The sequence below is a fragment of the Artibeus jamaicensis genome, unplaced genomic scaffold, assembly GCF_021234435.1.
Source record: "Artibeus jamaicensis isolate MK-2021 breed Jamaican fruit bat unplaced genomic scaffold, CSHL_Jam_final contig_648, whole genome shotgun sequence".
NCBI lineage: Eukaryota > Metazoa > Chordata > Mammalia > Chiroptera > Phyllostomidae > Artibeus > Artibeus jamaicensis.
The window spans coordinates 1,180,629-1,207,727 of NW_026521912.1; the positions used below are offsets into that span (position 1 = coordinate 1,180,629).

Genomic DNA, 27,099 nt, shown 5'->3' on the forward strand with positions numbered 1-27,099 from the left:
AAATGTGTAGAATTAGATGGTGGTGGTAATTTCATAACTTGGGGATATACTAAAAATCACTGAGCTTACACTTCAAATCAGTGAATCTTATGGTATGTGAAGTGCAGCAATCAAAATTTTTATATAGGGTTATTTGTAACATCCAGGTGAAAACCTGTGCTGCGACTGGGAAGGCTAGTTGGTAGGTCTTCACAGAGATGGAAAGGGCGCACATTAATTAAAGCCCTAGCCACTCCATCTGGAAAGCCAACAGGTGAGCTGAGCTCGTGCACACACCACCGTGGGAATGAGACTCCGTTGTAGCATGAAGGTTGGGCAATTATCAGTGCAGGCCAGGCTAGCATGTGGGAGGAAGATGGTGGGAAGGATAGGGGATAGGTGGGGGTAGGATCTGCTTGTGCTGTGTTAGGGCAGACTTCCCACTAGGTAAAGCTCTGGGGCAAGGCTGTTGTCATCGCGTCCAGTCTGGGAGCAATGCGTTAAGTTTGGGACCCTCAGAGACTAGAATGCTAGCTCTTGAGTGCCTTTGCAGTTTAGGATAGAAGCATAATAGAGGTAGGTGTTGATGGGAGGTTGATGTCTTTAAGAATAGCAGGTGGCTTATCTGTTGAAAGTTAACAATTGTTTGTTGAAGGGCTACATTTTTTTTTGGTTATAATCAGTGTGATCACTTGTAGTGATTATCCAGGTTTAGGGTGATGGCTCTTGTTGACCTTCAGGAGCTGGGTGCTGCTTGGCAACTATGGCAGGCATTCACTGGGCCCCAGGGAGACCATTATCTGTGGCTTTTGGTTGCTGAGCACATTTCAGACGGTAGTCTTGAAAGGTGCTTTGGGGAGTAAGTAACTTAGGTGATTTCTTGCTGCTGTTTCTGTGCAGTTTAAAAATGGGCATTAATCAGATTAAATACCCATACTCTGGGTTTTTTTATTGACTTTATCGAGGTGACATCAGTTAATAAAATTAAACAGGTCTCAGGTGTACAATTCTAATACATCATCTGTATATTGACTATGTGTTCACTGCAAATCAAGTCTCCTTCCATCATCCTTTAACACCCCCATACCCTTTTCTGTCTCCCCCCACCTCCCTTTGTAATGAACTTTTTTTTTCCATTTAAAAACCACTTGCCTGGTCTTGGTTTAGGCCTCAGACTAGAGCTTTGCAAATGTCTTACAGTATCTCAGGCCTTGGTGGCTATTTTGAGGCCAGTCTGTATTCTTGGGTCCCTGTTTGTGGAGTATGAAGTTGAGGGTGGGCTTCTGTAAATCCACTAACTTCATTATTATTTAGGTATCTGTCCGTGAGTTAAGAAGTTTTCTGGGTAGAGGATGGGTTCTGTAAATCCACTAACTTCATTGTTATTAAAACCATTGTTATTAAAACCACCTGCATCAGAGTCAGAGCATACAGTATGCCTAGTGGCTAATTGGCTGGCTTATAACACTGATCTTTCATAGGAGAAGTACTTCGGCTACCAGGCTGGGAAGTGGAGGTGGGCATATTTGTGGGAGTTATTCGTAATTCTCTGTAACTTGCAAGTGAACTTTTAGTTGCCCTTGTATATACATACAATAAAGTCTTAATCTGTAACTGCATATAAAAGGTTATGCCTTGAGCCCAGGCTATGAAGCAACGGGTTGCTGGTTCGATTCCTAGTGGGGGCACATGCCTGGATTGTGGGCCAGGTCCCCAGTGGGGGGGGCGTATGGGAGGCAACCACACATTGATGTTTCTCTCCTTTCTCCCTCATCCCCTCTCTCCAAAAATAGATAAAATCTTAAAAAAAAAAAAAAGGTTATGCCTTGAAAAGAACTCCTAAATTATACCAGTGTTGAGTTCGGTGTGTGGGAGTGGAACATGGTGACTGTGGCTCTTTGCCTTTGAGGGTCATGGTTTATTCTAAGTTAGTGGAATCTACACTTCTGACTTTCTGTTTTCCTTTCAGATGGACTTGGTGGTATTGGAATGGGGTTAGGACCAGGAGGGCAGCCTATTGATGCCAATCACCTGAATAAAGGCATTGGCATGGGAAACATAGGACCTGCAGGTGAGAATTACAGTGTTGCCTTGATTGAGGATTTGTGGGGAAGTTAAAAGTTACTACATAGTTAAAATTATTAATTATTGGGATAATTGGACATTGAGTAATTCAAAAGGAATAAAGATTTAATTGGGACAAAATTCCCTCATCTCTGATTCATTTTTGATAAAGGCAGTGTTTTGTATTTTTTTTCTGAGTTCAAGTTTCTTTCTAAAGCCATCGTACTGTAGCATTTTATCCTTGCCTGACCTGAGCAGAGATAGTTAAGCCATTTGATTAAAGGAGGCAAGCCAGAGAGTTGCTCAAGGTCACACTCTCAGTTAGTGACAGAGACTGTAGGTCTCCAGCCATGGGACCACAGCACTGCTGTAGTCTATTACCCAGACTTCCTTGGGCTCAGGCTTTGGTGTTGACATAGCTTTTAGAGGTAGGGGCATTGATGGATGCAAAAAACATCCATTGTGGGGGCTCACTCATGGTGAAGGGCTCATTGCATGACAGCATAGCTGTTGGAGGCCACTGGGCATGTGATGCACAGTGGTGTTCAAGAAGATAAGAAATAGCTAATGAATGAAAGCTTGGAAATGCAGAATAAACATTAAACTTTGCTGTTTAGCATTTGCATTTCTCTGCAATGAGGCATTTATATACTATTAAGAGAGACTTTATTTTTATAACTTCAGGCTTAGATCTTTCTTGAAATCCTTTGAATTGCAAGGTGGGGGCCCATCTACCCTGCTACTGTCAGTTCTATATATTGCTTGTATTCCTGTCAGCTTAAACTCTGGAGCTGATCCCAGTGGCCTGGGCCATCATCTCAGATGGCTCTGCTACTCTCAGCCAGCACACCCTCCTGCCTAGCATCTAAGAGGAAGGCTGGGGTTGGGGGAGGAAGCCTTGGTGTTTTTACAACTGCTTTTTACTTAGGGAATTTTAGCTTTCACAGGGATTTTAAATTGACTTCTTCTTAAAATAAGCTTCTAGTGAATGTTCCCTAGTCTGTACTTGATCATTATATTTCATGTTAAAAAACTGTCTGCCTTGGTCATTTAATTAAACTATGTGGACCCTACAGAATTTTGAGTCATAAAGTGATTATTCTGTTAAAGGCTTGAATAGTTTTCCTGGAATGTGATTGACAGTCAAGATGGTAGGGCTGTACCCCTCTTTTCTTGACAATTAAAATATATTAGTAATCAGGGATATTTTATACATCTGCTGCTTTAGAATTTCTTGTGTTTTTTAAATTCAAAATGTTACTGCTTTGACATAATTTTAGTTTGCATTGACTTTTTCTTTTTAAGGAATGGGAATGGAAGGCATAGGATTTGGAATAAATAAAATGGGAGGTAAGAAATTTAAAATGAAGTACAAATGTAATTGTTTTTAGGTATGGTTGTCTCTCTTTTCCTCCCTCTTTCTTTTCTCTGAAGCTCTGCATGAAATTCTCACTTTGGTTTCCAAAAAATTTTAGTCTTGAAATTACTTTCACCTGTTGATCCTTCCAGTTGAATATCTTGGCTTTTGGGTCTGGCTTTATCACTTACTGGCTCTGTGACCTTGGGCAAATCACTTCATCTCTCTGGGCCTCTTTTGTCTGCCTATTCCTGGAGGGGGTGGATCAGACCAGATCGACTTTTTGAGGGCAGTAGCATCCCCTCCCCCAAACCCCCAAACTTTGGTAAGTAAGTTTCTGGCAGAAAATAGAAATGCCCAAGATGAAACTTGTGAGAACAGTTTTCTATTCCTGATCAGTGTAAGGAGTCTCAGGGGTGGTTCTGAAATGCAAATTCTCTTTCAGGCATGGAGGGGCCCTTTGGTGGTGGTATGGAAAACATGGGTCGATTTGGATCTGGGATGAACATGGGCAGAATAAACGGTAAGACAAGTGTTACCTTCCTGCTTGCTCTTACCTTGTGCTGGCTGTTGGCTCTTAGGTGACCTTTAGGCAGCAGACCCATTTTAAATAAATGATTCTCCTCTTCCAATTTTTACTGAATCAAATGTCTTAAAATTGCCTTAAATATCAGTAAAATTGTAAGTTTGTATTTCAGAAGTTAGACTTAATGGTAGGTGAATGTTTATTCTCTTAGTCACTAAACTACTAAGATGTTGTGTTCTGAATCTTCCTAGTAATTGTCCAATAAAATTTTAAAGCTTTCTTATTGCCTGTTAACATTAGGAAACATTGTATAGACACATGTGTTTATGTTTTGCATACTTTAACATGGTCTCCAAGTGTAAGGGATTAGTTTCTTTAACCATTTTGATATTTATGTCTACCCTGGAGTGCTGGATTGATGGGTTCTTGATCATCTACTCTGATGACTCTTGTGAGCCGAGGCATTAATTTCTATGTAATGCAAATTTTTGTGTATTATCATTTAAATCTTACTGCCCTTTCAACCTCTTAACAAAAATATAATGATAATATTAATTATAAAAACTGTGTTTTCATTTAATCCTTACAAGAACCACATGATGTGTAGGTACTGTTATCCCCATTTCATCAGAAACTGAGGCCCATAGTGACTTGCCTAAGGTCACATGGCTTATAATATTGGGATATTGACCCGGGCTATCTGGCTCCAGAGTCTGGCTCTTAATATGCTTTGTTCCTGCCTTTTAGAATTGCCACTAGCACTGGCATCAGCCCCCCTCACCAGCAGAGCTGTTGAGTGTGCCCTGAGAAACCTGTAGTCCATCTTTCTAAAATCCTCTGGGTGTGGTGGACTCTGGCCCCACCTGTCGGAACACTGCTTACTTTATATACATAACATCTTTGGAATGGGAAGTCATTAAAGAGTTGGGGTTAAACCTTTCTTTGCTGGTCTGTAGTAATGGATAATGTGGAGATAGTATAGAGCAATCATATCTTAATAGGATGGACATTAACTGTCAGTTGGAAAAAGATATTCTTGATGAATAAACTGTTCTTCATGAGGTACCTTATTCTAAATGATGGGGAAAAGGTGTGGGAAGGTTTTCATTATGACTTAGGAATGAAGGGACAAAGGTCTGTGTGGCCATTGTGCTCTCAGGGTTGTCTGTGGCTTATGTGCTCATTGGATTTTTTATAAAAATGAGAGCTGGAGAAGTCTGGCTTGATAAAGTATTTACTCAGAACAGATGAGTCATTAGAAATGGGATTTGGGTTGTTACTTCGAGTAGACAGATGTGATGTAGCAGTAGATGGAAATAGGATGGGAGCTGTGCCGAGCCATGTGGACAAAGTCCTGGTGACCTGGCAACTGAAATGAAGAAGTTACAGTCTGGGCCTGGTGACTGAAGATTTAAAGGGCTCGTTCTCGTGGAGAGTCACAGTGGAGGATGTGTGTTAGGTTGTGTTCTGAGATGTTCTGAGTTACTGATTGGGCAGGATCAACTCTAGAGCCCTTGAGTGCTGTCTGAGTCCAAGGAATTTTTTTTTTTAATTTGAGAGAGGATAGGGCCGGGGGACGCGTTTGTTTGTTCCACTTATTGAGGCATTCATTGGTTGATTCTCATATATGCCCTGATCGGGGATCGAACCCACAATCTTGGTGCATCAGGATGATTCTCTAACCAACTGAGCTACCCAGCCAGAGCAAGGAAAGTTTTAATCACTGGAAAAAGTTGAAGATTTTTAAAAATATATTTTATTGATTATGCCATTATAGTTGTTCTATTTCCCCCTCTTTATTCCCCTCCACCCTGCACACCCCCTCCCCCATCATTCCCCCCTTTAGTTTATGACCACGTGTCTCAAGTTCTTTAGATTCTATATTTCCCCTACTATTCTTGCCCTCCCCCCTATCTATTTTCTACCTACTGTCTATGCTATTTTCTGTACCTTCTCCCCCTTCTTCTCATACTCCCCTGTTACTAACCCTCTATGTGATCTCCATTTCTGTGGTTCTGCTCCTGATCTAACTGTCCTCTTAGATTGCTTTTGTTTTAGGTGTGGTCGTTAATAACTGTGAGTTTGCTGTCCTTTCACTGTTCATCTTTTTTATCTTCTTTTTCTTAGGTAAGTCCCTTTAACATTTTATTATAATAAGGGTTTGGTGATGATGAACTCCTTGAACTTGACCTTATCTGAGAAGCACTTTATCTGCCCTTCCATTCTAAACGAAAGCTTTGCTGGATAGATCAATCTTGGATGTAGGTCTTTGGATTTCATGACTTGGAATACTTCTTTCCAGCCCCTTCTTGCCTATAAGGTCTCTTTTGAGAAATCAGCTGACAGTCTGAAGGGAACTCCTTTGTAGGTGACTGTCCCCTTATCTCTTGTTGCTTCTAGGATTCTCTCCTTCATTTTCATCTTGGCTAATGTAATGATGATGTGCCTTGGTGTGTTCCTTCTTGGGTCCAACTTCTTTGGGACTCTCTGAGCTTCCTGGATTTTCTGGAAGTCTATTTCCTTTGCCAGATTGTATAAGTTCTCCTTAATTATTTGTTCAAATAAATTTTCCACTCATGGCTGTTCTTCTTCCCCTTCTGGTACCCCTATAATTCGGATGTTGGAACATTTAAAGATGTCCTGGAGGTTCCTAAGCCTCTCCTCATTTTTTTGTATTCTTGTCTCTTCATTCTTTTCTGTTTGGACATTTTTTTCTTCCTTCTGGTCCACTCCCTTGATTTGAGTCCCAATTTCCTTTCCATCATTATTGGTTTCCTGTGCATTTCCCTTCATTTCAATTAGTTTAGCCTTCATATGTTCCTCTAATTTGTGACTAAAATCAACCAGTTCTGTGAGCATCCTGATCACCAGTGTTTTGAACTGTGCATCTGAGAGTTTGGCTATTTTCTTATTGAGCCATAATGTTTTGCTCTGTTCTTGCCTGTTAGGTATGAGGAGCGGAGCCTTAGGTGTTGACCAGGGCAGGGCCACCCAGGTTGCTGGGTTGTGACGCTGTATGTGGGGGTGGGGTCAGAGCAGGGAAATAGTAGCCCCCTCTGCTGCTTCCCGCCACTGGGGCATGTGCAGTCTGTCTCAGTCTCACTGCTTGCTCCTTCTACAGTTATTGGCGTGTGAATGTGTGGCCGCGGTCAGCCCTCAGTGGGTCTGCCCGCTTCTACTCCACACCTGGGATCCACCCACTGCCTGCCATCCTGAGTTGCGCACCGGTGGGTCCGGTGGATCTTTCCTGCCCGACCCCACTCTGCTGCTGGCTCTGCCCCTCTTACTGGTTTGGCTGAAGGGTTTGTTGTTGTCAGACTTCCGTATAGTTCAATTTTCTGTGGTTTGGCTGCATTTTTGTTGCTAAAACTTTGTTGTTTTTAAACTTGGTTGTGAGAGAAGGCAGAGTATTTCCACCTACACCTCCATCTTGGAGGAAGTGAAGATGTTTTAGATTTAATTTAATGTTTAGTTGATGACCATAATGCATATATTATAGTCACAGGTGCTGACACCATTAGACTAATTAGTCAAACAGGAGATGTCAAATAGGAGATGTCAAATCTTGATAGAGTGGATGTAAAAAAATTAATAAGTATTTTCACATATCAAATAATAACTGATGCAGTATTTTGCGGTGAAATAAGTGTCAGAGAACTGTCCTTATGCTCTTTTAGAATGTACAACTAGCTCAGTGTCCATGCTGACAGCAGTTACCAGGAACATTGGTTTCTGGTTTCAGAGGGTGGAGTTTGAGGCAGTAAGACCTTTGTTTTTAAAAGACATTGTAAAAAATAAATGTTCCTGCTGTCAGCATATCCATTCCAGTTGTTGGTAGAGAAGTCCTGTTATATTGAGGGCGGTTGTGTGTGTGTGTGTGCACGCGCACGTGTATATTCAAATAGTGGTGCTTGTGTGTTACAGCATGGGCTTTTACGTGAGGTTAGGTTTCAACCTTTGCTTTGCTTCTTACTGAGCATGTTGACCTTGGTCAAGTTAGAGAGTCATTTGAACCTCAGTTTCTTTGTAAAGGGGCAGTGGTGGTGGAGGGTAATATAGGTATGTGGGCTGGTTGTGAGGATTCCATGAAATGGTGAGGCATGTGGCAAGAGCCCCAGAGATGTACCTGCTGCTACTGGGACATAAGCAGGCTCTCCCTGCCGCCTGCCTTTGACCCAACATGCTCTGCGGGCTCCCCCGCTCCCCCCTGCCAGTTACTGCAGTAGCGGGTGCTCAGCGTGCCCAGTGTGTAGCTGTAATGGGAATTGTGAGTTGGTCCTCTTTCATGTACTAAGGTAGGTTTTCAGGGATTCAGTTGAAGTGACTTTTTTATTTTTATTTTTTTAAGGAATAAAGGATGAATGTTGGTTTCCTATAGAAAAACTAAATGTGCTGATTTGGTGGTGGCTGGCTGCCATGTGTGTCTATAAGAGGGTTTTGTGGATTTTTTTTAAAAAGATTATATTTATCTTTAGAGGGGAAGGGAAGGAGAGAGGGAGAGAAATGTAATGTATGGTTGTCTTTCCTGCATTCCCTGCTGGGAACTTTCCTGCAACTCAGGCATGTGCCCTGACTGGGATTTAAACTGCGATCCACTGAGCTACACCAGCCAGGGCATTTTTTTTTTTGTTTTGTTGATGTGTAAAATATAATGGTATTCCTGGAAAGGCCTAGGGTAATATTTTTTTCCACAGAGCTGGAGCGTGGCATGGGTGGAGGATTTGAGAGAGACTTTGCCAGAAAGGAGATGGGAATGTCTCGAAGCTTTGGAGAGCCCCTTGGCAGAGGAATGGGTAAGAAGGCCCTCTGGGCCCTGTGCTAGCAGGGTTCACCCCCTGGGGGTGCAGGTGTACCCTGATGTTGGAGGTTTTTTTTTTTTTTTAAGGCAAAGTCTGCTGGCGTTCCTTAGCCTTTTTTTTAATTGTGTGTTTTATAGACCTCGATAAAAACTTCTGGTCCTTGAATTTTTTTATTGCTATCCATAGTACTATTTTGGTCTTTGCAGGTGGCTTCTTGGTCCACATTGCTACAAGATGTTTGGTGGCTGGGGGAGTTGAAACTGCTGCACTTATGTAATGGTGGCTCTCTAGTTCTGGTGGAGATTGTCAAAGTCCTGCGAATGGGGGTGTGGGTCTCCTTAGTCCAGGGTGCTATTCCAGCCAACACGATGGCATAGTGTGCTTTTGAAAGAGATTGGTAAACCAGAGAAGTGTTCTGATGTTGGAGGGCGTGGAGTATTGGCTGGTTGACATGCAGAGAAACTCTTGTTTTTGTTAGATTGCAAAGCAGTTTTCTTCTTTACACAGGCATCTTCCCCTGTTTTGAGTTGAGGTTTTTCTGAGACTGCTTAATTCTCCTTCATTAGTGTGTTGCAAGGAGATTCCTGGGCTTAGAAGTTTTTTCTGACAAAGGTAATTTAGAACGTGGACTTCCCTTTGCCCTTTTACCCTGTCCTTGCCCTGTCCTCCATTTTCACCTGTTTCTCACCGTGCAGAGCAGATAAGCTGCTGTGTTACAGCCCCAGAGTGCTCAGCCTCTGTCTTTATGAGACACTGTGGGCCAGGTGTGAAAATCTTGAAGCTTTTTCGGTCTAGTTTGTATAAGCTGAGCTGTTTTAGAACATATGGAGGCCATAGAAAGAGTTGTCATTCAGCTCATTGGTGAGACAGGATTTTTTTTTTAAGATTTTATTTATTTTTAGAGAGAGGTGAGGGGAGGGGGAGAGGGAGAGAAACATCAGTGTGTGAGAGAAATATCAATCAACTGACTTACCCTCACCTGGGGACTTGGCCTATAGTCCAGGCATGTGCCCTGACTAGGAATCAAACTGGTGACCTTTTTGTTACTGGCCAGTGCTCAATCCACTGAGCCACACCAGCCAGGGTGAGACGGGATTCTTAATTCATACATTATCTCTAGGACCTCCATCTTCTTTGTGTTCTTCACAAAGATCAGAAACTACTCCCTCAGAGTAAACTGTGTGTGTGTGTGTGTGTGTGTGTGTGTGTGTGTGTGTGTGTTTAGTTTTTATTTACTGATTTTAGGGAGAGACATCGATTTGTTGTTTCACTTACTGATAAAATCACTGGTTGATTCCTGTATATGCTGTGCCTGGGGATTGAACCTGCTACCTTGGCATATCAGGACAATGCTCTAACCAACTGAGCTGCCTAGCCAGGGCAGACACTTGATGGAGACTTCTGTTTCACCTTTTTCTTGACTATAGTTAGGTAACTTGAATGACTTCCTTACATTTTACTAGACTGGTAGTAAAGATTCACACACACACACACACACACACACCCCTGTACTTGCTCCATATGACCTTCATTCTCAGTTATTCAATTATTCCAAAGCTTTAGAATTTGGGAGTGAGTTCATAATTTCCTGTGTGACTAGGTCAGTTAAAAGTTTCTTATTGCCATGGCTAGTTTTGTTTTTGTGTTTGGAATGGTAGAGCATTTGTTTTAAAATTATTCTCATTTGGCTGCAAATACCAGTTTGTGACCAGCTATGGTGAGAACATGACCCTGCTCCCACATGGGGCTTTTTTCTTCTCTAAGCTCTTAATCCTTTGTTGCTCTGTGGTGCCTCTCTGGTGATGCTGTTGGCCCCCTCCTGGTTCCTGCAGTGAGTGGCACAGTGGTCTGGTGAGGCTACTTCAGGTGGCAATAGGAAGCTCATTCTGTCTTGACCTGGATAAAAATGGCATCTGCAAGCCTTGTTCTCTCCTGCTACTTTGGCACCTTCTGTCTGACCAAACCTGTCGTCTGTCTTAAAGCCTCCTAAAATGACCATGGGCAGGAACAAGAATGAATGTTCATTCTGGAATTCCCTGCTGCTACTTGTCATCAGACCCAAGTTAGTAAAGAGGTCTAAAGATTTTACTAAGTAAAATATCTGTCAGGTTTTTAGAGTAGTTACCTAGATTGGTTTTGCAGTTTTTTATTTTATTTTCTGTGTTGTTTATATGACAGTTGAATCATTTTGGTGCTCCTTTCTGTTGGAGGCTCCTCCCTATTTAGTGTCCCTTTTCTCCTGTCAAGGCTGTAGATCTGTACTTGGTGCTGCAGGAAATACCAATAGATATATGGTCCTTCACCTAGAGGGACATGGCGCAGCTGAGGAGACAATGCTCCAAGAGTGACTCAGGTTAGCACTGGAGGTCATTATATTCAAGTGGCCTAGTAAGGGAGCTGGTGGAAGTGTTGATTCCTGAGGCCCTCGGCTGCCATGTAAACAGCACACAGCACACAAAGGCAATGGTTTTCTTGCTGTTCAGATTAGAAAAAGCACTGCCTTTGAAGGATAATAAATACACACTGCACAAAAAAACCCCTGGATCTGAGCAGGAGATGTGGTTTAAGCCAGAGGTTCAGTATGGGTAGAGGGTGTGCTGGCAAATGGTGTTGGTCGGTTGCAAAGGCTTGGAGGTGAGGGTCTGCCTGGGACAGGAAAAATAGATTCAAATTGAGAGTCAGAGCAGGGAGGGCTGTGAATGAATGCCCATGGAAAGAATTTGGCCTTTTCTCTAAATCATTGGTGGAACCATTGTGAAGTTTTTCCGCGGAGTGGTTTGATCTAAGTACTGTTCTAGGGAAGTAATACTAGGCCTGGGCCTGCTGAGCAAGATCATTATTGTACTCAACAGTAGAATAAGCCCTGTATTGTTCTGTAGGCCAGATGAAGGTCTATTATTTCTTGGTGTACTGAATTATTACCTCCTACCTTTAGCAGGTAGTTGCAGTACTAGACACAGCTGCGTGGTAGGGTTTAATCTCTTTGTGATCATGATCATAATATTTGATGTGATCTGTGGGTATTGCCTGTGTTAATGAGCACACTTCCAAGACCAGTTTGAGGGTGGCACAATGCAAGTTTCTTATACATACTGAAAGACCGAGAAGAAACTTTTAAAAGTTACCACTAATTATAGCATTTTACAAACATTAAAAGAGTTTTGGATGAACTGTTGGCAAGCAAGCAGCAGTGTTTTCTGTCTTGGACAGCTGAGTGTATTGGGGTTTTTATTTTCCTGAGGCTTTGTTTGTCTCTTAGTCACCATCACACCCAGCTCCTTGTCAGGGCCAGTGGGCTCAGCTTGCTGAAGCTGTGCACGGCTTGTTAACTAGGTCACATTTCTAGTACTGCATGCTGGTGGTTTGCAGGGTTTGGGGCTATAAGTATAGGTACAGCTTTAGTGTGCTAACAGTGAAATGTTGGTTGGATCTGGGTGGGTGAGTGAGTGCGGGCTTTAAAAAGTCTTTGAGTACTGAGGGTCTGGACCAGCTTTTAGAAAAATTGCCACTAGCCCCATTCAATGCTCTGACTTTCCAAATTCACTTCATGGTGTATACTGGCTCCTAGCTCTGCTGGGCGCATTCCCAGATGCCCCTACCAACTGGGCCTCAGACTCTGGAGCTATGAGGGCTCCACACATCATGACCCATCAAGGATTCTCCAGTTTTCCAGTAAAATGGTTTTGTCTGTGTGTGTATTTCTCAAACCCCCACCCCTTTCCTTTTAAAATTTCTTAGTAGCATTCCTCTGAAGTCTGTAATGAACAAATTTTTATTACCATAGAGAAATTTGGCTAATTATTTTTTCTTCCTGATTTTCTTAGAAATCCTAAGTAATGCACTGAAGAGAGGAGAGATCATTGCAAAGCAGGGAGGAGGTAGGAAACGCTTAGTTTTGCTGTTTCGATTTTTAGAATAGGCTGTTGTTACCAGGGATAGTACAGTGTAGTGGTGAAAAGCATGGGCTCTGAAATAGACTGCCTGGGGTGGGAACCAATTAATGCCTGGCTGTGTGACAGTTGGCAAGTTACCGAACCTCTCTGATTTTTATACTGTAAAATGTGGATATAATAGTACTTACTGCCTCATAGGGTTGTTGTGAAGAGTAAATGAGTTGATACATATAAAAAATGTATTTACCTAAGTGCTCTGACCTCTATTAGCCATTGTTGTTATTACAATGTTTTCACATAATTTTGGGGTTTTGATTTCAATACTGTAAAATTGTAAATGCCTAAAAGTAAATGTTTTGCCTGGTTATAAAAATACGCCACCTGATACCAAAATTGTTTACCAAAATATACACATGTACTAAAAAAAAAAAAAAAAAACTCAGAAAATTATGAAGAAAGTAGATACCTGAAATCTCACTACCCAGCGATGAATGCCTAAACATTTTGGAATATATCTTTCCATTAATACACTTTTTAAAGTGGGTACTTAAAGCAAAATTTACTTTTTTCAGCCTGATTTATCCTCATGGCTCTGAGCATCTTGGCATTTCCTTGGTGGCTCAGCTAGCTGGCACCTTCTGTGGTGGGCTGATGTTTCCATGTGGGTACCATTTCTTCCTAGTTTCTCTGCTGCTGTTGGTGTCTTGAGGGGGAGGGGGTCAGCCTCATTTCTTATGCTCTTGGGCATGCGACCTCCCTACTCTAAGTTTTTTGCCTTTTTTAGTTTCTGAGAAGTCTCTGCTCTGAAAGTCTAATATTCTTAAAATTGTGCGTATATTTTGCCACTTGGTGTTCTGTTACTCACCTAAGGTAAAAGGTATGGAGAAGGGGAAGGATTTATGCCAGGTCACAATATTGGTCAGTTAGAGAATCAGTTACAGAAACTGCTGAGTTTCCTCTTCTTAATTTGCATCTTGGATTGGGCTCGGCTCAGCAGCCCATTTTCAGAGGCTGGTGGCAGCAGCGGTGGTGGTGATGAAGGTGAAGCTTGAGTGAGAGGGCCTCACAGGCTCTGCATGTGGAAAAGCAGTGGCTGGTAGCCCTAGTGGTGGAGCCCAGATCCTCTTTATCCAGAGTTGAAAGTGTCACAGAGTCACTGTGCACTGCTCATTTGCCAGCATGTGTCCAGCTGAACTGTGGCTATGAGGGACGGAGCCTCTTTCCAGAGTCCACACTGTGGTACCATTGGCTGCTTTTCCTCCAGAGCCAGCAAAGTTACACACAGGTCAGTTGGTGGTTTCCCTCACACAAGGTTCACTGCAAGGGGCTGACTGTGTTCATTTATATACAGAGGATCTATGTTAGCGATTATTTTCTTACCTCCTCTTGCTTACATGGCTGTATAATAGCTTCTTTATGCCTTGGAGATGCTAAGGAAATGCAGCCAGATTGGCCACCAGCAGGGCACCTTAGAGGGACAAGTTAGAAGAGGATAAAGGTGGTGAGTGATTTTGAATTGTCACCATGTAAAATCCATGACACTGGGTGACCATCTGAGAGTGGCATTTCTGAGCCTTCCCCCTGCGGTGACTTCCTGGTGTCTGGTGGTAGGGAAACTGCAGCATTCTCAGGAATTGAGAGCTGTGTCTCGCAAAGTTTGTTACAAGTACTAGCACTTCCAAATTAACCTGGACAACATTGGCTACACAATTTCTCCAGGGTGGGTTTTTTCCTTTTTAAATTTTATTATGGAAATTTCATCTACGGCACAGAAGTAGGAAAAATTATGTACTTATTTATTGCCCAGCTCTAAAAGTTGTCAACATGTGAGGGGTGTCTAAATGATAAATTATTGTGAAACTTAGCTTCTGAATTGTGGGTGGGCTTGTGAAGTGCTCAGGCCTTTGCAACCAGGTCACCATCCTGACACAAGTCTCTTACATCTGTCTGTTTTGTGTCCCTCTTTCAGGTGGAGGTGGAGGCAGTGTCCCTGGGATCGAGAGGATGGGTCCTGGCATTGACCGCATTGGGGGTGCCGGCATGGAGCGCATGGGCGCAGGCCTGGGCCATGGCATGGATCGTGTGGGCTCTGAAATTGAGCGCATGGGCCTGGTCATGGACCGCATGGGCTCTGTGGAGCGCATGGGCTCCGGCATCGAGCGCATGGGCCCACTGGGCCTCGACCACATGGCCTCCAGCATTGAGCGCATGGGCCAGACCATGGAGCGCATCGGGTCTGGCGTGGAGCGCATGGGTGCCGGCATGGGCTTTGGCCTCGAGCGCATGGCCGCACCCATCGACCGTGTGGGCCAGACCATTGAGCGCATGGGCTCTGGTGTGGAGCGAATGGGCCCTGCCATTGAGCGCATGGGCCTGAGCATGGAGCGCATGGTGCCCGCAGGCATGGGGGCTGGCCTGGAGCGCATGGGCCCTGTGATGGATCGCATGGCCACTGGCCTGGAGCGCATGGGCGCCAACAACCTGGAGCGCATGGGCCTGGAAAGAATGGGCGCCAACAGTCTCGAGCGCATGGGCCTGGAGCGCATGGGCGCCAACAGCCTGGAGCGCATGGGTCCTGCCATGGGCCCTGCCCTGGGCGCTGGCATTGAGCGCATGGGCCTGGCCATGGGTGGCGGCGGCAGTGCCAGCTTTGACCGTGCCATCGAGATGGAACGTGGCAACTTTGGAGGAAGCTTCGCAGGTTCCTTTGGTGGAGCTGGAGGCCATGCTCCAGGGGTGGCCAGGAAGGCCTGCCAGATATTTGTGAGAAATGTAAGTGGATCTTCAGGAACCTCTCGGTGGCATGCACAACGGGAGAGGGGGGAGATATGAAGTCAGCAGGACTTGAATGGTGGCAGGTCAGAGTTGGAGGTCATGTCCTTAGAAAAGGAGCCAAGTAGCATGCAGGGCTACCTTGTAATTCTCCCCAAACTTCAGTTCTGGTAGCATATGGGAATGTGAGAGCCAACACTACTGTACAGTAAGAATAGTAGGTTCTGTAAACCCACTGGGCTTCTCTGACTGCTAGATGGAACAGTGAACTAAAAAACTCTATAGTGCCCTGGTTGGTGTGGCTTGGTGGATTGAGCACAGGCCTGTGAAACAACGGGTCACTGGTTCAATTCCCGGTCAGGGCATGTGCCTGGATTGCAGGCCAGGTCCCCAGTGGGGAACACACGGGAGGCAGCTACACATTGATGTTTCTCTCCCATGCGTTCTCCTTTCTTTTCCCTCTCTCTAAAAATAAATAAATAAAAAATATTAAGAAAAGAACTTCATAGTTTCTCTTTTTTTAATTTATTGATTTTAGAGAGGAAGGGGGGTCATAGAACATCAGTTTGTTCCACTGGTTTATACATTCATTGGTTGATTCTTGTATGTGCTTGAACCCACAACCTTGTTGTATTGGGACAGTGCTCTAACTAAAGAGCCACCCAGCCAGGGTTGAGAACTCTAGTTTCTTTTCTTTTTATGATTTTTTAAATTTTTTATTTTTATAGAGAGGGGAAGGGAGGGAGAAAGGGAGAGAGACATCAGTGTGTCAGAGATATATTGATTGGGTATCTCTCTTGTACACTGCAAACTGGGGACCTGGCCTGCAACCCAGGCATATCCCCCAACCAGGAATCAAACCAGCGATCCTTGGGTTTGCAGGCCGGCACTCAGTCCATTGAGCCACACTAGCCAGGGTGAGACCTCTAGTTTCTTGATTGATCCCTTGCCTTGAAGAGCCACTAAACCTTAGCATGGCAATACAGAGGAAAAAATTATTTGTGCCAAATTGACTGCCCTTAGCTACTATTCTGTGGTTCTGTGGCCTGAAGCACAGGCAGCTATACATTCTGCTCTCTTGATGCTCCAATGGACAGAAAAGGCTACAAGGGAGTGAATTTGGTATGCTGGTTTAGAATCCCATTTCAGACCAACTTGTTTTGTTCTGTTGATATCTCAGTTTGAAAGTCAGCTGGTTTCTGTGTCACAGAAATTCCTTTTAAGTCATCTTTAGATTAAATGATGATGTTTATGCATTAGGATTTGGTCGAATCACTCATCGGTCTCTTTTTTTCCCCTTAGCTCCCATTTGATTTTACTTGGAAGATGCTAAAGGACAAATTCAATGAATGTGGTAAGTGTTCGAGAAAGGCTTTCTAGGTGCTTCCATATATTGTGGCTTCAGAAATCTTAGCTTGTTGATAATGCATTTGAGTCATGCAGTGAACCTTCCATCCTACTCTTAGCCACTTTCTATTACTCTAGAGGGCTGGTATAAGTTGCCATTTTTCTGCCTATGCAAGTATTCAAGCAGGTTATTGAGTTTCCTGTTATGTGTCAGATTTTTTTTAAATGTTTTTTATTTTTATTTATTTTTAGAAAGAGGAGAAGGGAGGGGGAGAGAGAAGGAGAGAAACATCAATGTGTGGTTGCCTCTTGTGTGCCCCCTACTGGAGACCTGGCTTGCAACCCAGACATGTGCCCTGACTGGGAATTGAACCAGCAACCCTTTGTTTTGTAGGCTGGCACCCAATCCATTGAGCCACACCAGACAGGGATGTGTCAGAAAAGAGGTAGAGTTTCCCCATTTTACAGATGAGTCAGGCAAAGTCACATTCCCAAGGTCACATGGCTTCTAAGTAACAAACCTAAAGAAAATCAATATATCTGAGACAATGAAACAAGGTTACTTTCCACCACAGTACCTACTTGGGTTGTTCCCCAAAGAGCACTTGCCCAGCAGGTCCCATGGTCTGGCTTTGCAGGCTCTTAGTACGCAGTAGCTTGTGTGTGTATGAGACTGTGGGTCTATGATGGTGGTTTTCTTTCTTTTTTTTTTTTTTTCTATGATGGTGGTTTTCTAGCACATCAGGCAACCGTTATAGAAGGCTCATTTTGTGGCCGAAAGGAAGTTGTCTGTGGGTGAACCCCCAACCCTCACCCCCCACTACTTCTCTTCTTTTAACCATGTCAAGTGGAGGCCAAGCCCTAAGCTGGAGTCCAGGTGGCTTGCTGGTTCGAAGCTTCCATGGTATTTTCATTTCCTATTTCAGTAGTGGCTCAGATTTCACCACGGTTGCTGCTTGTCCTGGTTCTTCTCTCAGGTCAGCTATTGAGACATAGCCTGCTTTTTTTACATCTCTCCCCACTCCTTAGTTTCCACATTGTAGTAGGTACTCTGAAAAGTCAGATTGGATCATGCAACTCCCCCTGGCCTCAGATACCTGGAAGTGACTCTTGGACAAGAGAAAAGTCCACACTCATAGGCCCTTTTACAACTTGGTCCCTCGGTCTGCATTCATCTTTCTCCTTTCTCTGAACCCCGAGTTGCAAGTGCCGTTCTCCAGAAGTGTTCGTTCTGTTGAGAACTGTTATCAGCAAGTCTTCCTCTTGAATTTAACTCTTAATTTTAGAACTTTTCCCTGAGAAGCCCTCCTGGATGTTGATCTAGGATGCTCTACATTTGTAGTCCCCTAGCACTGGCTACACTGTCATGTCCTTGCAGTCAGTGAAGTAAAGCCTTGTGTTTCTGTGGCTCTTCTGTGTACTTGTTTCCACAGTGCTTGACACATACCTGGATACTTAATCAGTACTTGAATACCTGAAACTGCTTTCTAATTATTACACACCTTATATTTGGACAGTGCAGAAGTGTCCATCATATTGGTGATGGCCTTGTAAATGTGTTGGTGTGGTATATTGAAAATGAAGCCTGTGTAAAAATTTGCTTATAAAGTTGAATTCACGCAACCCTCCCCCTTTTGTTGGTTAGTTCTTCAGAGTGTAAAAGTCCTGTGATGGTAGCTGTCAGGAATGCTTATCACGGGGCTTGTCAGATTGTTGGCCTATTGGTAGAAGAATGGCAATTGGGTTGAGAGCTATTGTAGCTAGGTCCTAGCCACTGTGTTCTTGGGCGTTCATGCACCAGGCACTGGGGCCACTCCCTGTTAACTCAGCCAAAAATCACAGGTGATTTGGGCTGAGTGGAGCCCAGACCGCTGAGCTCTGGTTTGCCTGATGAGTTGTGGTCTCTTCTTTCCTCCCTGTGCCCAGGCCACGTGCTGTATGCTGACATCAAGATGGAGAATGGGAAGTCCAAGGGGTGCGGTGTGGTTAAGTTTGAGTCGCCAGAGGTGGCTGAGAGAGCCTGCCGGATGATGAATGGGATGAAGCTGAGTGGCCGAGAGATTGATGTTCGAATTGATAGAAATGCTTAAGTGGTTGCCTTTTTTAAACATCAATACCAGACCTCTGAATTTGTATTTTTTTCTTGTTAACCATTTTAATTTGTTGGCTGGATGTATAAAGATGTTTAAAAAATTCAGTTGCTTTTTGGGGTAATTTGAATTACTTTTTTAATGACTGGGGTTCCATTTGACTGTTTGCATTGAGATTGCAATGTGCGCAATTTTTTTTGTAGTTGTGGCATCTTGTTGACATCAAATATGACTTTGATAATAAATACCAGTTCCTGAAAGCTGCTTGCATTTTTGTGTGTGTTGTGGGGCCACCACCCAAGGGTTGGGGGTAAGGAACCATTCATACCCTTTCTGCCCTCAGAGCTGTGAACACCAGGAGCCTTATCCCCATTCTTCCTTGGCTTTGTGCCCTGCCAGGTTAGGAACTAAGTCAGTGGAATATGACTCCTGAATGAATTTGAATCCCTTGTGCTGGTAATGGAGCACTTGACTGTTAGCTGTCCTGAAAGCCCATCCAGTTTCCCTGAGGGGCACAGACACTGCATCACGTCCATTTCCAGGTTGGCTTCTGTCTGTCTGCCTTGGCTGCTGTACCAAAGGACCGTAAGCTGGGTGGTTTATAAACAAGAGATTGATTTCTCACAGTCTGGAACCTGAAAAGTCCAAGGTCAAAAGGGGCTGCTTTTATAAGGGCTTTAGTAGACCTAATTGCCTGTCATATTGGGAAGTGGGGTGGGGGGCACAAATAGTTCATAGTAGCTTTTCTTTGGTAAAACCATGTAAGGTGTGAGTTTCTGAGCATGTTTAGTCCTACAGAGGTTCAGGCTGAACTTAATACCTGGGCTCTGTCTGAACTGGGTTCCCCACCACTGCTAAAATATGACCTCATACATAGGTCCACTTGAGCTAGGCAGTTGTTTGCAGCTGGGCACTGTGTTCATGTGTCCCTCCACCGTGGCTGGCTGCTGATGGAGATCTCATCACACAGACAATCAAACCTTCAAGTCTAGCAAGGTACTAGTTTCCTTGCTGCCTTCTCCCTGCCACACTTTTCTCCTTCCCAGCCTTTATCCCTGAGGGGTGAGAACATGAAGGATGAGGTCAACCCCAAAGACCCCCACATATTTGATCATGGCTCTACTGTGTGCCAGTTGGAAGGGAAAGAAAAGCAGCAGTGATCATTTTAAAGGGGTTCTTAGGTTCATGTACATGGTCAGGTGTGAGCCTTGGCATTTCTTTTTATTGATTGGCAAGAGAGGAACATCAATTTTGTTGTCTCACTTAGTTAAGCATTCATTGGTTGCTGCTGCTTGTATGTGCCCTGACGGGGGGGGGGGGGGCACTGAACCAGACTTGGTGTACCAAGACAATGCTCAAACCAACTGAGCTACCCGGCCAGAGCAGCCTTGGCAGTTCTTTGGCAGCAGTCTTGGTAGCTGGGATCCAGGATTTGTGGGTTAGTGGGTGATTGGGCTGGCGAGTTGTCCTGGGTCCACACACCTGCTGGTCTTACTATCCTCGAGGGTATGGTTGGCCTTCTAGAGGGTCTGCAGAGAAGGATAGGCAAATTAGAGTGATTCCTCATAAGCAGATAGCAAGCAGCCCCTCCCTGCAAGTAGGGTTTTCTCCATCCTTCCCAGAATATCTACATACCCAGGAAGGCAACATCGTCATACACCTCTGTTTCCCTAGTGGAGAGCACAGTTGGGTCAGCAAAGATCACCCCTGGATCCAATAACCCTCCCTACCCTCTCACCCCCAGATTACAGCAGCACTCACAGGGGCAGCAGTGCTATTCTGGGCACGTAGCCATCTGCAAAAAGAGTGGGCATGGGTGAATTCTTGGCTGAGCAGTGCAGGGCCCGTCTCCTCAGGGCAGCCAGCCCAGCTCACTCACACTTGCCCTTGGTGTCCCGGCAGAGCATCTCGTCCTTGTTGGTGAACTCAATCACCTCCAGGATCTCCCCACGCCGGATCCCCAGGTGCTTGCCACCCCCACGGCGTGTCTTGGCATTGGGGTCGATCATCATCCTCGTCTGAATTACGATCTCCCCCTCAAACTGGGGAGAGGCATGTTAGAGCTATGGCTATGCTGGCCCCCCACCCCAGGGGCCTTGGTCAAGGGGACTGAGCCCAGCCCCTGCCCCCTCTTCCCAGGGCTTCTTGCATAGCTTGGTGTCCACACCTTGAACTTTTTCCGGAACTCCCTCTCAGCTTTCTCTGCCTTCCGGATCTGCTTCAGGGCCTTCGAGTCCCCAGGCAGCAACTGCTGTGGCTGGAGGGCCTTCTCCTTCCTGAGTCCCCCAAGGAATTGGGTGCTTATGAGCAAGATCTACTCCTCAGGGGGTCCCCTTCCACCACTGCCCCAGAGCTCATCTCCTCCCTGCTTTGCCTTGAGGTACCTGAGTTCAGGGTCTTGTGGTGGCCTCCTGGGGGGTTGCTGGATGGGTGGCACTTCACCTGGGGGCAGTCAGAGCACCGATTAGGGCAGGAGCGATCAGTTTGCTCTTGACCCTGGTGGCTTGAGCTTAAGTGAGCCTTCTGTCAGTTCTCTGGACATCCCCTCATTCTGGCCACGCTCCCACTCCCCACCCCACCCCACCCCTGCCCTACCCACCTGTCCATCCTCTCTCTCCCCAGGTCTTTGTCCTGGGTTGTGAATTCTAATGGATGCCTTCCATTTTCTTAACTCCTGCCACAGGCTAGGCGTGGCAAAACACTTCACTTTCATTTATTTCAACCCTCACAACAACCTTATTCAAGACAGTAGGCAATATTGTCTATCTTGACTTGCTGATGAGGAAGTAAAGGCTCTGACAGGTAAAGTAACCTGCCCAAGGTCACCCAGGTGGTAAGTAGTAGAGAAGCAGGATTTATTTGAATGCCTTAGAGGCCATTACTTGTCTGGTGCTTAGGGCAGGTTGGGTTGTGGGAATTGTAATGAGATTTGGGTCAAAAATTAAGCAAAAGCATTTTCTGGAGGCAAATGAAGTCCACCTCTGAGAAGCAGCTGATGGGGTGGGGTTCTTGAACTGGCCTGGCTGATGATAAGACTGGAATGGGAGGTGTTTCCCAAGGTGAGGCAGATTTCTTGGCAAGTGACCAGCCTTCCAGGTAGGAGGCGTTGGTCATGGGGCCAACTTATAGTGAAAGCCTCACGAACAGGTGAGTAAAGCCCGCAGCTTTTCACTGTTGTCCCTGAATGACTGCAAGCATCTTGACATTTCAGATCAGCAGTCCCTTCCATTGAGTAGCCCACTGAGGAGTATTTTCCTGGTGCTCTCATCCCTTTAGACACTGAGATTGCCTGCAGCCTCAGCCTGATGCTCAAATGATGGCGCCAGTCATGGTCCCACCCAGAATACTCCCTCCAGCTGCTGCTACGTCTTCTAAAGGCTGCCCAGACCAGGGATGGTTACCCATCTAGAAGCAGTCTTCATGGCAGGACCCAGGGTCCCTACAAACCCACTGCAGCACAGCACACCACTGGGCACTGTGGTATGGTTGGGCTTGGTGCACTTGTGGCCCAAGCTTCCTGGCAATGTGACCTGGAGCAGGCCCCTTGGGGAAGGCAGGCTCCTGTAGGTGGCCTGCTTAGATCCTGGGAAAGAGCCGGGCCTGGTTCCCAGCTGTGCGGGGAACCTTGGGAGTGGAGTGGCTGCTTCTAGGAGTGAGGCGGAGAGTGGGAGGGTAGACTTGAAAAGAACATACTGACAGTATGCTCCACACTGCCTCAAGAAGGGAAACATCAGGGAATTGCAGTGTTTGATTAGAATCTTGAGGAACAATTCAATGTAGGAACAGTGAGCAGAGGTTGGGATGTGCCTGGTCTGGTTGAGGTTGGGGAACAGGGAAGTGTGGGCCATGCTAGCAAGGCTGCTGGAAGTTTGAGTGTTCCCATCCCCCACAGTGGTCCCCCAGGGCAGAGCCACAGAGCTCCGCTGGAGCGGAAGCCAGGCCCTGTCAGGAAGCTCTGTGCTAACTAATGGAAGTCTGTTGCAAGCATCCTCTGGGGAAAGCCTAGGAGAAGCAGCCACAGAGGCAGCAGAGCCGGGTCGGGGCTGCTAATGGGAAGAAAGAGGTAGTACCCTAAAGACACCCCCGAGGGAGGGTTCTCCCACACGAGGCCTTCCAAAGCCATGGAAGCAGGGGTCTGGGCTCCTGCGTACTGGCAGTGTGAGCTGGGGCAGGTAGCTTCTCTGGTCCTCAAACTTCCACATCTTTAAAGGTAGGCACTGGGCATGGGGTTTTGCAGATTCGGTGACATGTAAAGTGCTGGTGTGGAAGGCATTTTTGTTTTCACTCAACTTTGGCAAAGGCATTAAACCTGGTGCTGGGCTGGAGGCGTGGGCCTGATAGACCAGTATCCTGCTCTCCAGGAGCAGAGACTTGGAAGAAAGGAGAAAGAAGGGTCCTTTGGAACCCCCGAGCACAGAGAAAGAAAGAGAGAGGTGAGAGGGCCACACCCTATGTCCAGCCCACATCTTTTCAGTTCCAGGCCCAAGTCCATAGGCTCCTCCAACACAAAGGTCTATGAGAGAACTTGGCACCTCCCTTGTCCTGAACTCAGGGATGGCTTCACTTTGTACCCAGGTACAAGGCTCCAAACTTGGGCATCATCCATGCCAAGCTCACTTGCTCCTTCTCAACCCTGCATAATACGCTGCCAAGTCTTCTTGCCACTCTTTACCTAACTTCCATCATCATCAGGTAAAAACACCTCTGGACCACACCTCTGCCCTGGCTACATCGTGCTCGCTGGCTCTTGGCCTCTGTGCTGCCAGTCACCGCACTGTCCCGCCCACCAGGAACTGGTGTGACCCTACTGAAAGGCCCGTTCTTCCTTGCTTCTCATACTGTCAGGGAGCAGGATTGGCGATTGGCCTTACACCAGCAGTATGGCAGAAACGGCCCTCGCAACAAATGTATCCCAGGCACCCAGCCAGCTGGGTCCACCCCGACCACCAACAAACCTTTGCCCTTGGGGCTGGGACTGGAGTCTTTTGCCTCCACATCATCATACAGCTCGTAGATCTCTGGGTCCCTGCAGGGATATCTGAGATGAGGGCCTTGTTCAGCCCAGGACCCGTGCCTGTGTGCCCTCACTCCCCACACTTACTTGTGGCTATCCGTAGGCTTTGGGGCCCAGAAGTGGATTCCAGCAGAAGAGTGGGCCCTTCTCAGAGCTGTGGAAAGACAAGAGCAGGAGGGTTGCTGGCATAGCCAGGGAGCCTCTGCCCCTCCTTTTGGCCTGGGGCACCCTGACCCACCTGTGGCTGCTGCTGCAGGCTTCTGAGAGCTCAGGATGTCCTTGAGGTCTGGCGGCAGTGGGGGTTTCACTGGAGGGGGTCCCAGGCTGCTGACTGGAGGCAGAGGCCTCTGCCGGGGTGGGTAACCAGGTTTAAGGCCCAGCTTCGATGTTCCACTGTGAGTGAGAACTGACCTCTGCTGCCTGGCTCCAAACCCGGGGCTGAGTGGGGACCTGGGGCTGAGTGGAGACCTGGGGCTGGAGGCCGCAACAGCCAAGAGCAGTGAACTTGCAGAAACAGCACCAGGCAGTGGGGACTTTCTAGTGGGGTCCCCAAAGAACTCCGCTTGCAGGGACTTTTTGAGCAGAGCATTGGACTCGGGCTGTGAGAACTTGCGGGGGGTCCCCTGGCCTTCGGGCTGCACAAACTTCGTGGGGAGTAGGCTGACCTCGGGCTCTGAGGACGTCCTGGGGAGGCTGGCCAGCTTGTGCTGCAGGGGCTTAGAGGTTACTTTGAATTCAGACCACCGTGGCCTCTTGGGAATCCCACAGACCTCAGGCTCCGAGGATGTCCTGGTGAGGTCACCAAACTCAGGCTGCAGGGGCTTCTTGGGGAGGTCACTCAGCTGAGGCAGTGGGGTCTTTTTTTGAGAGGCACTGAGGTCAGGCTGTGAAAAGCTGGGGTGGGGCTCACTGGCCTCGGGCTTCCTGGGGGGCACCTGAGGCTGCTGGGACTTTGTGAGGAACACACTGAACTCAGGGTGTGGGGGCTTTTTTGGAAGGGTACTGAACTCAGGCTGTGGCTTTGGGGTGGCCTCACTGAGCTCAGGCTGCCAGACCTTCCTAGGGGATGTACTGAATTTGGGTTCTGTAGGGGGCCTGGTGGGGTTGCCAATGTCAGGCTGCAGGGGCTTCTGAGCAAGTGCACTGGGCTCCAAATGCAAGGCCTTCTGAGGGGTCTCACTGACCCCAGGCTGTGGGGGCTTCCTGGGGAGTGCAGTGGCCTCGAGCTGTGGGAACTTCTTGTAGACTTCACAGGACTTAGATTTGGAGGGCTTTTTGGGAAGATCAACAAGCTCAGGCTGTGGGGGCTTCTTTGGGAGATCAACAAACTCAGGCTGCAGGGGCTTCCTTGGCACCGCACTGAATTCGGGTTGTGGGGGCTTCTTTGGGAGATCAACAAACTCAGGCTGCAGGGGCTTCCTTGGCACCGCACTGAACTCGGGTTGCGGGGGCTTCTTGGGGAGATCAGTGAACTCCAGCTGCAGAGACTTCTTGGCATGCTCACTGGGCTCAGGCTGTGGAAACTTCTTGAGGAGTTTCTTGAACTCAGGCTTTGGGGATAGTTCACTGATCCCAGGCTCAGAGGCCTGGAACTTTGCTTGAAGGCTCCGGAAGTCCTGATGGCTCCCCTAGAGGGATACAGGCAGGTGGGAACTGATCCACATGGGAGATGTGGAGAGATCCGTGTGGAGACACATGGACATGGTCATAGACACATGCTACCCCCTCTTGTTCTTTCACTCCCCAAGTCTCCAGTCCCTTCTGTTCTAATTGCAAAATATACCCGGAATCCAGCTACTTCCGCCTGCAGGCAGCACTGTCATCCACCAGAGGCACCTTCTTGTTGCCTCCTCCCTGGACTCCTGCCCAGCCTCCACCTCTGATTAGTACCTTCACAGCAGCCAGCTGAAGCCTGTTAACCCTGAATTCCCAACCTCTTACATTGTTTCTTAAATGTGTGGGGAGTGACTTGGCTTATACATCACTGTCCTCCCAGGGCCTGGCACACAGTTCTCAGTAAATATTTGTTGAAATAAAGAACAGAGGGCACAAAGTCAGTGTGACAGTCACAGACTCCCATGCAGACACTCAGGAACCTGGAGGCAAATGTGGGTGGTGCAGGGTTTCTCACAGTCGCAGATGCCTGTGTGGATGGCCAGGGACACCCACAGTCAACATTGTCCATAAGAACTGGCAGGCAGGCCTCAGTACAGGCTTGGTCAGGCATAATGCCACCTACGGCACATGCAGTCTGTCCCCGATACAGTGCCGCACCATTGCTCAGACACAGGCACAGGCGCAAACTAGGCCAGACCTGCTCTGGTGACAAGTTCACTGGAGGTGGCCCTGCCACAGCTTCGCCAGCCCTGGCTTCACCTGGGGCCAAGGAGATGGAGAGAGGGGCGGGGAAGGTCAGAAAGAAACGCATGACCTCTCACCCTGCTTGTACTTCTTTTTCAACCAGACATAGTGAAAAAAGATGGCAACTCCTGCTTGAAGTGCCTCTGTAAAAGGCCTCCTACCTCCAGTGGGTTGCAGCAAAGGCTCCCAGGTGACCCACAGGGCCAGAAGGTCATGCTTGGGGTCACTGGCTGGGGTGGGGATAGGCAGTGGGTGCCTAATCCACTTTGTTACTCACAGGAAGTCCCTAAGCTCACCCTGGCTGTGTGTTACCAGGTTGCTGTTCATGCTCACCTGGGGGGAAGGGAGTTGGTTTGAGCAGTCCCACCAGTCCCCCTTAGAGTCGCAAGCTCAGCCTGTCCCAGAGGTATGTCTTAGCCACTTCCCACCTCTGGGCCTTTTTGTGGGTCATTTCTGTTTCCCAGGTGGTTTTTCTCTGCTGCTGCACTCTTGAAATATGCCCCCATTTCCACCCGAGACACCCCTTGCTTCCTGCCAACGGGGGCTCCCCAGGGGCTTGGGGACTCACCATAGCGGCAGGCAGGTGATCACAGTGAGAGTGGAAACTGCGCTGGGGCTGCTGCTTTCAGGAAGTGGATGTGGCTTCTGCTCCACAGGCCCCAGGGTAGAGAGGGCGGAGGAAGAAAGAGGGGGTGGGGACAGCCTGGGCTTGTCCTCAGGTCTTGTCCAGAACCTCTTGAGTTGCTTGCTGATCTGCCTGCTACTGTGTCTGCACTTCATGCATTGGAGGTCAGCACATTTACAACACAGCCATTGGTTTCTGGGCTCTCCACTATCCTCCTCCTCCTCAGTACCACCACATGCCCTGCAAACCTCTGGGCTCCAGGGAGGACTTGG

At 46.9% G+C, this 27,099-nt stretch overlaps 2 protein-coding genes across 6 annotated transcripts in view; one reads left to right on the forward strand and one right to left on the reverse strand.

Moving 5' to 3' along the window:
* Nucleotides 1-19,087, forward strand: part of HNRNPM (heterogeneous nuclear ribonucleoprotein M) — a 44,815-nt gene extending 25,728 nt beyond the window's left edge. For 2 of the 5 annotated variants that reach the window (XM_037158951.2, XM_037158953.2), the window contains 7 exons: nucleotides 1,949-2,050; nucleotides 3,349-3,393; nucleotides 3,846-3,923; nucleotides 12,550-12,603; nucleotides 14,588-15,390; nucleotides 16,693-16,744; nucleotides 18,664-19,087. In XM_037158951.2, coding sequence (XP_037014846.1) covers nucleotides 1,949-2,050; nucleotides 3,349-3,393; nucleotides 3,846-3,923; nucleotides 12,550-12,603; nucleotides 14,588-15,390; nucleotides 16,693-16,744; nucleotides 18,664-18,827 — 1,298 coding nt within the window. In that variant the 3' untranslated portion in view covers nucleotides 18,828-19,087. Of the gene's footprint in view, nucleotides 1-1,948; nucleotides 2,051-3,348; nucleotides 3,394-3,845; nucleotides 3,924-8,620; nucleotides 8,720-12,549; nucleotides 12,604-14,587; nucleotides 15,391-16,692; nucleotides 16,745-18,663 lie in introns of all 5 variants that reach the window. The other 3 variants (XM_053670898.1, XM_053670897.1, XM_053670899.1) reach the window with 3 other exon arrangements.
* Nucleotides 19,088-20,029: 942 nt separating this feature from the next.
* PRAM1 (PML-RARA regulated adaptor molecule 1) lies at nucleotides 20,030-27,066 on the reverse strand. The gene is made up of 10 exons (XM_037158941.2): nucleotides 26,771-27,066; nucleotides 24,080-25,469; nucleotides 23,929-23,995; nucleotides 23,783-23,853; nucleotides 21,212-21,269; nucleotides 20,995-21,103; nucleotides 20,707-20,869; nucleotides 20,589-20,622; nucleotides 20,463-20,497; nucleotides 20,030-20,356 (listed from the first exon to the last, which is right to left on the reverse strand). Exons 1-10 carry the CDS (start codon nucleotides 26,771-26,773, stop codon nucleotides 20,322-20,324), a joined length of 1,965 nt encoding a protein of 654 aa, XP_037014836.2. The 5' UTR covers nucleotides 26,774-27,066; the 3' UTR covers nucleotides 20,030-20,321.
* Between the last annotated feature and the right edge of the window lie 33 nt (nucleotides 27,067-27,099).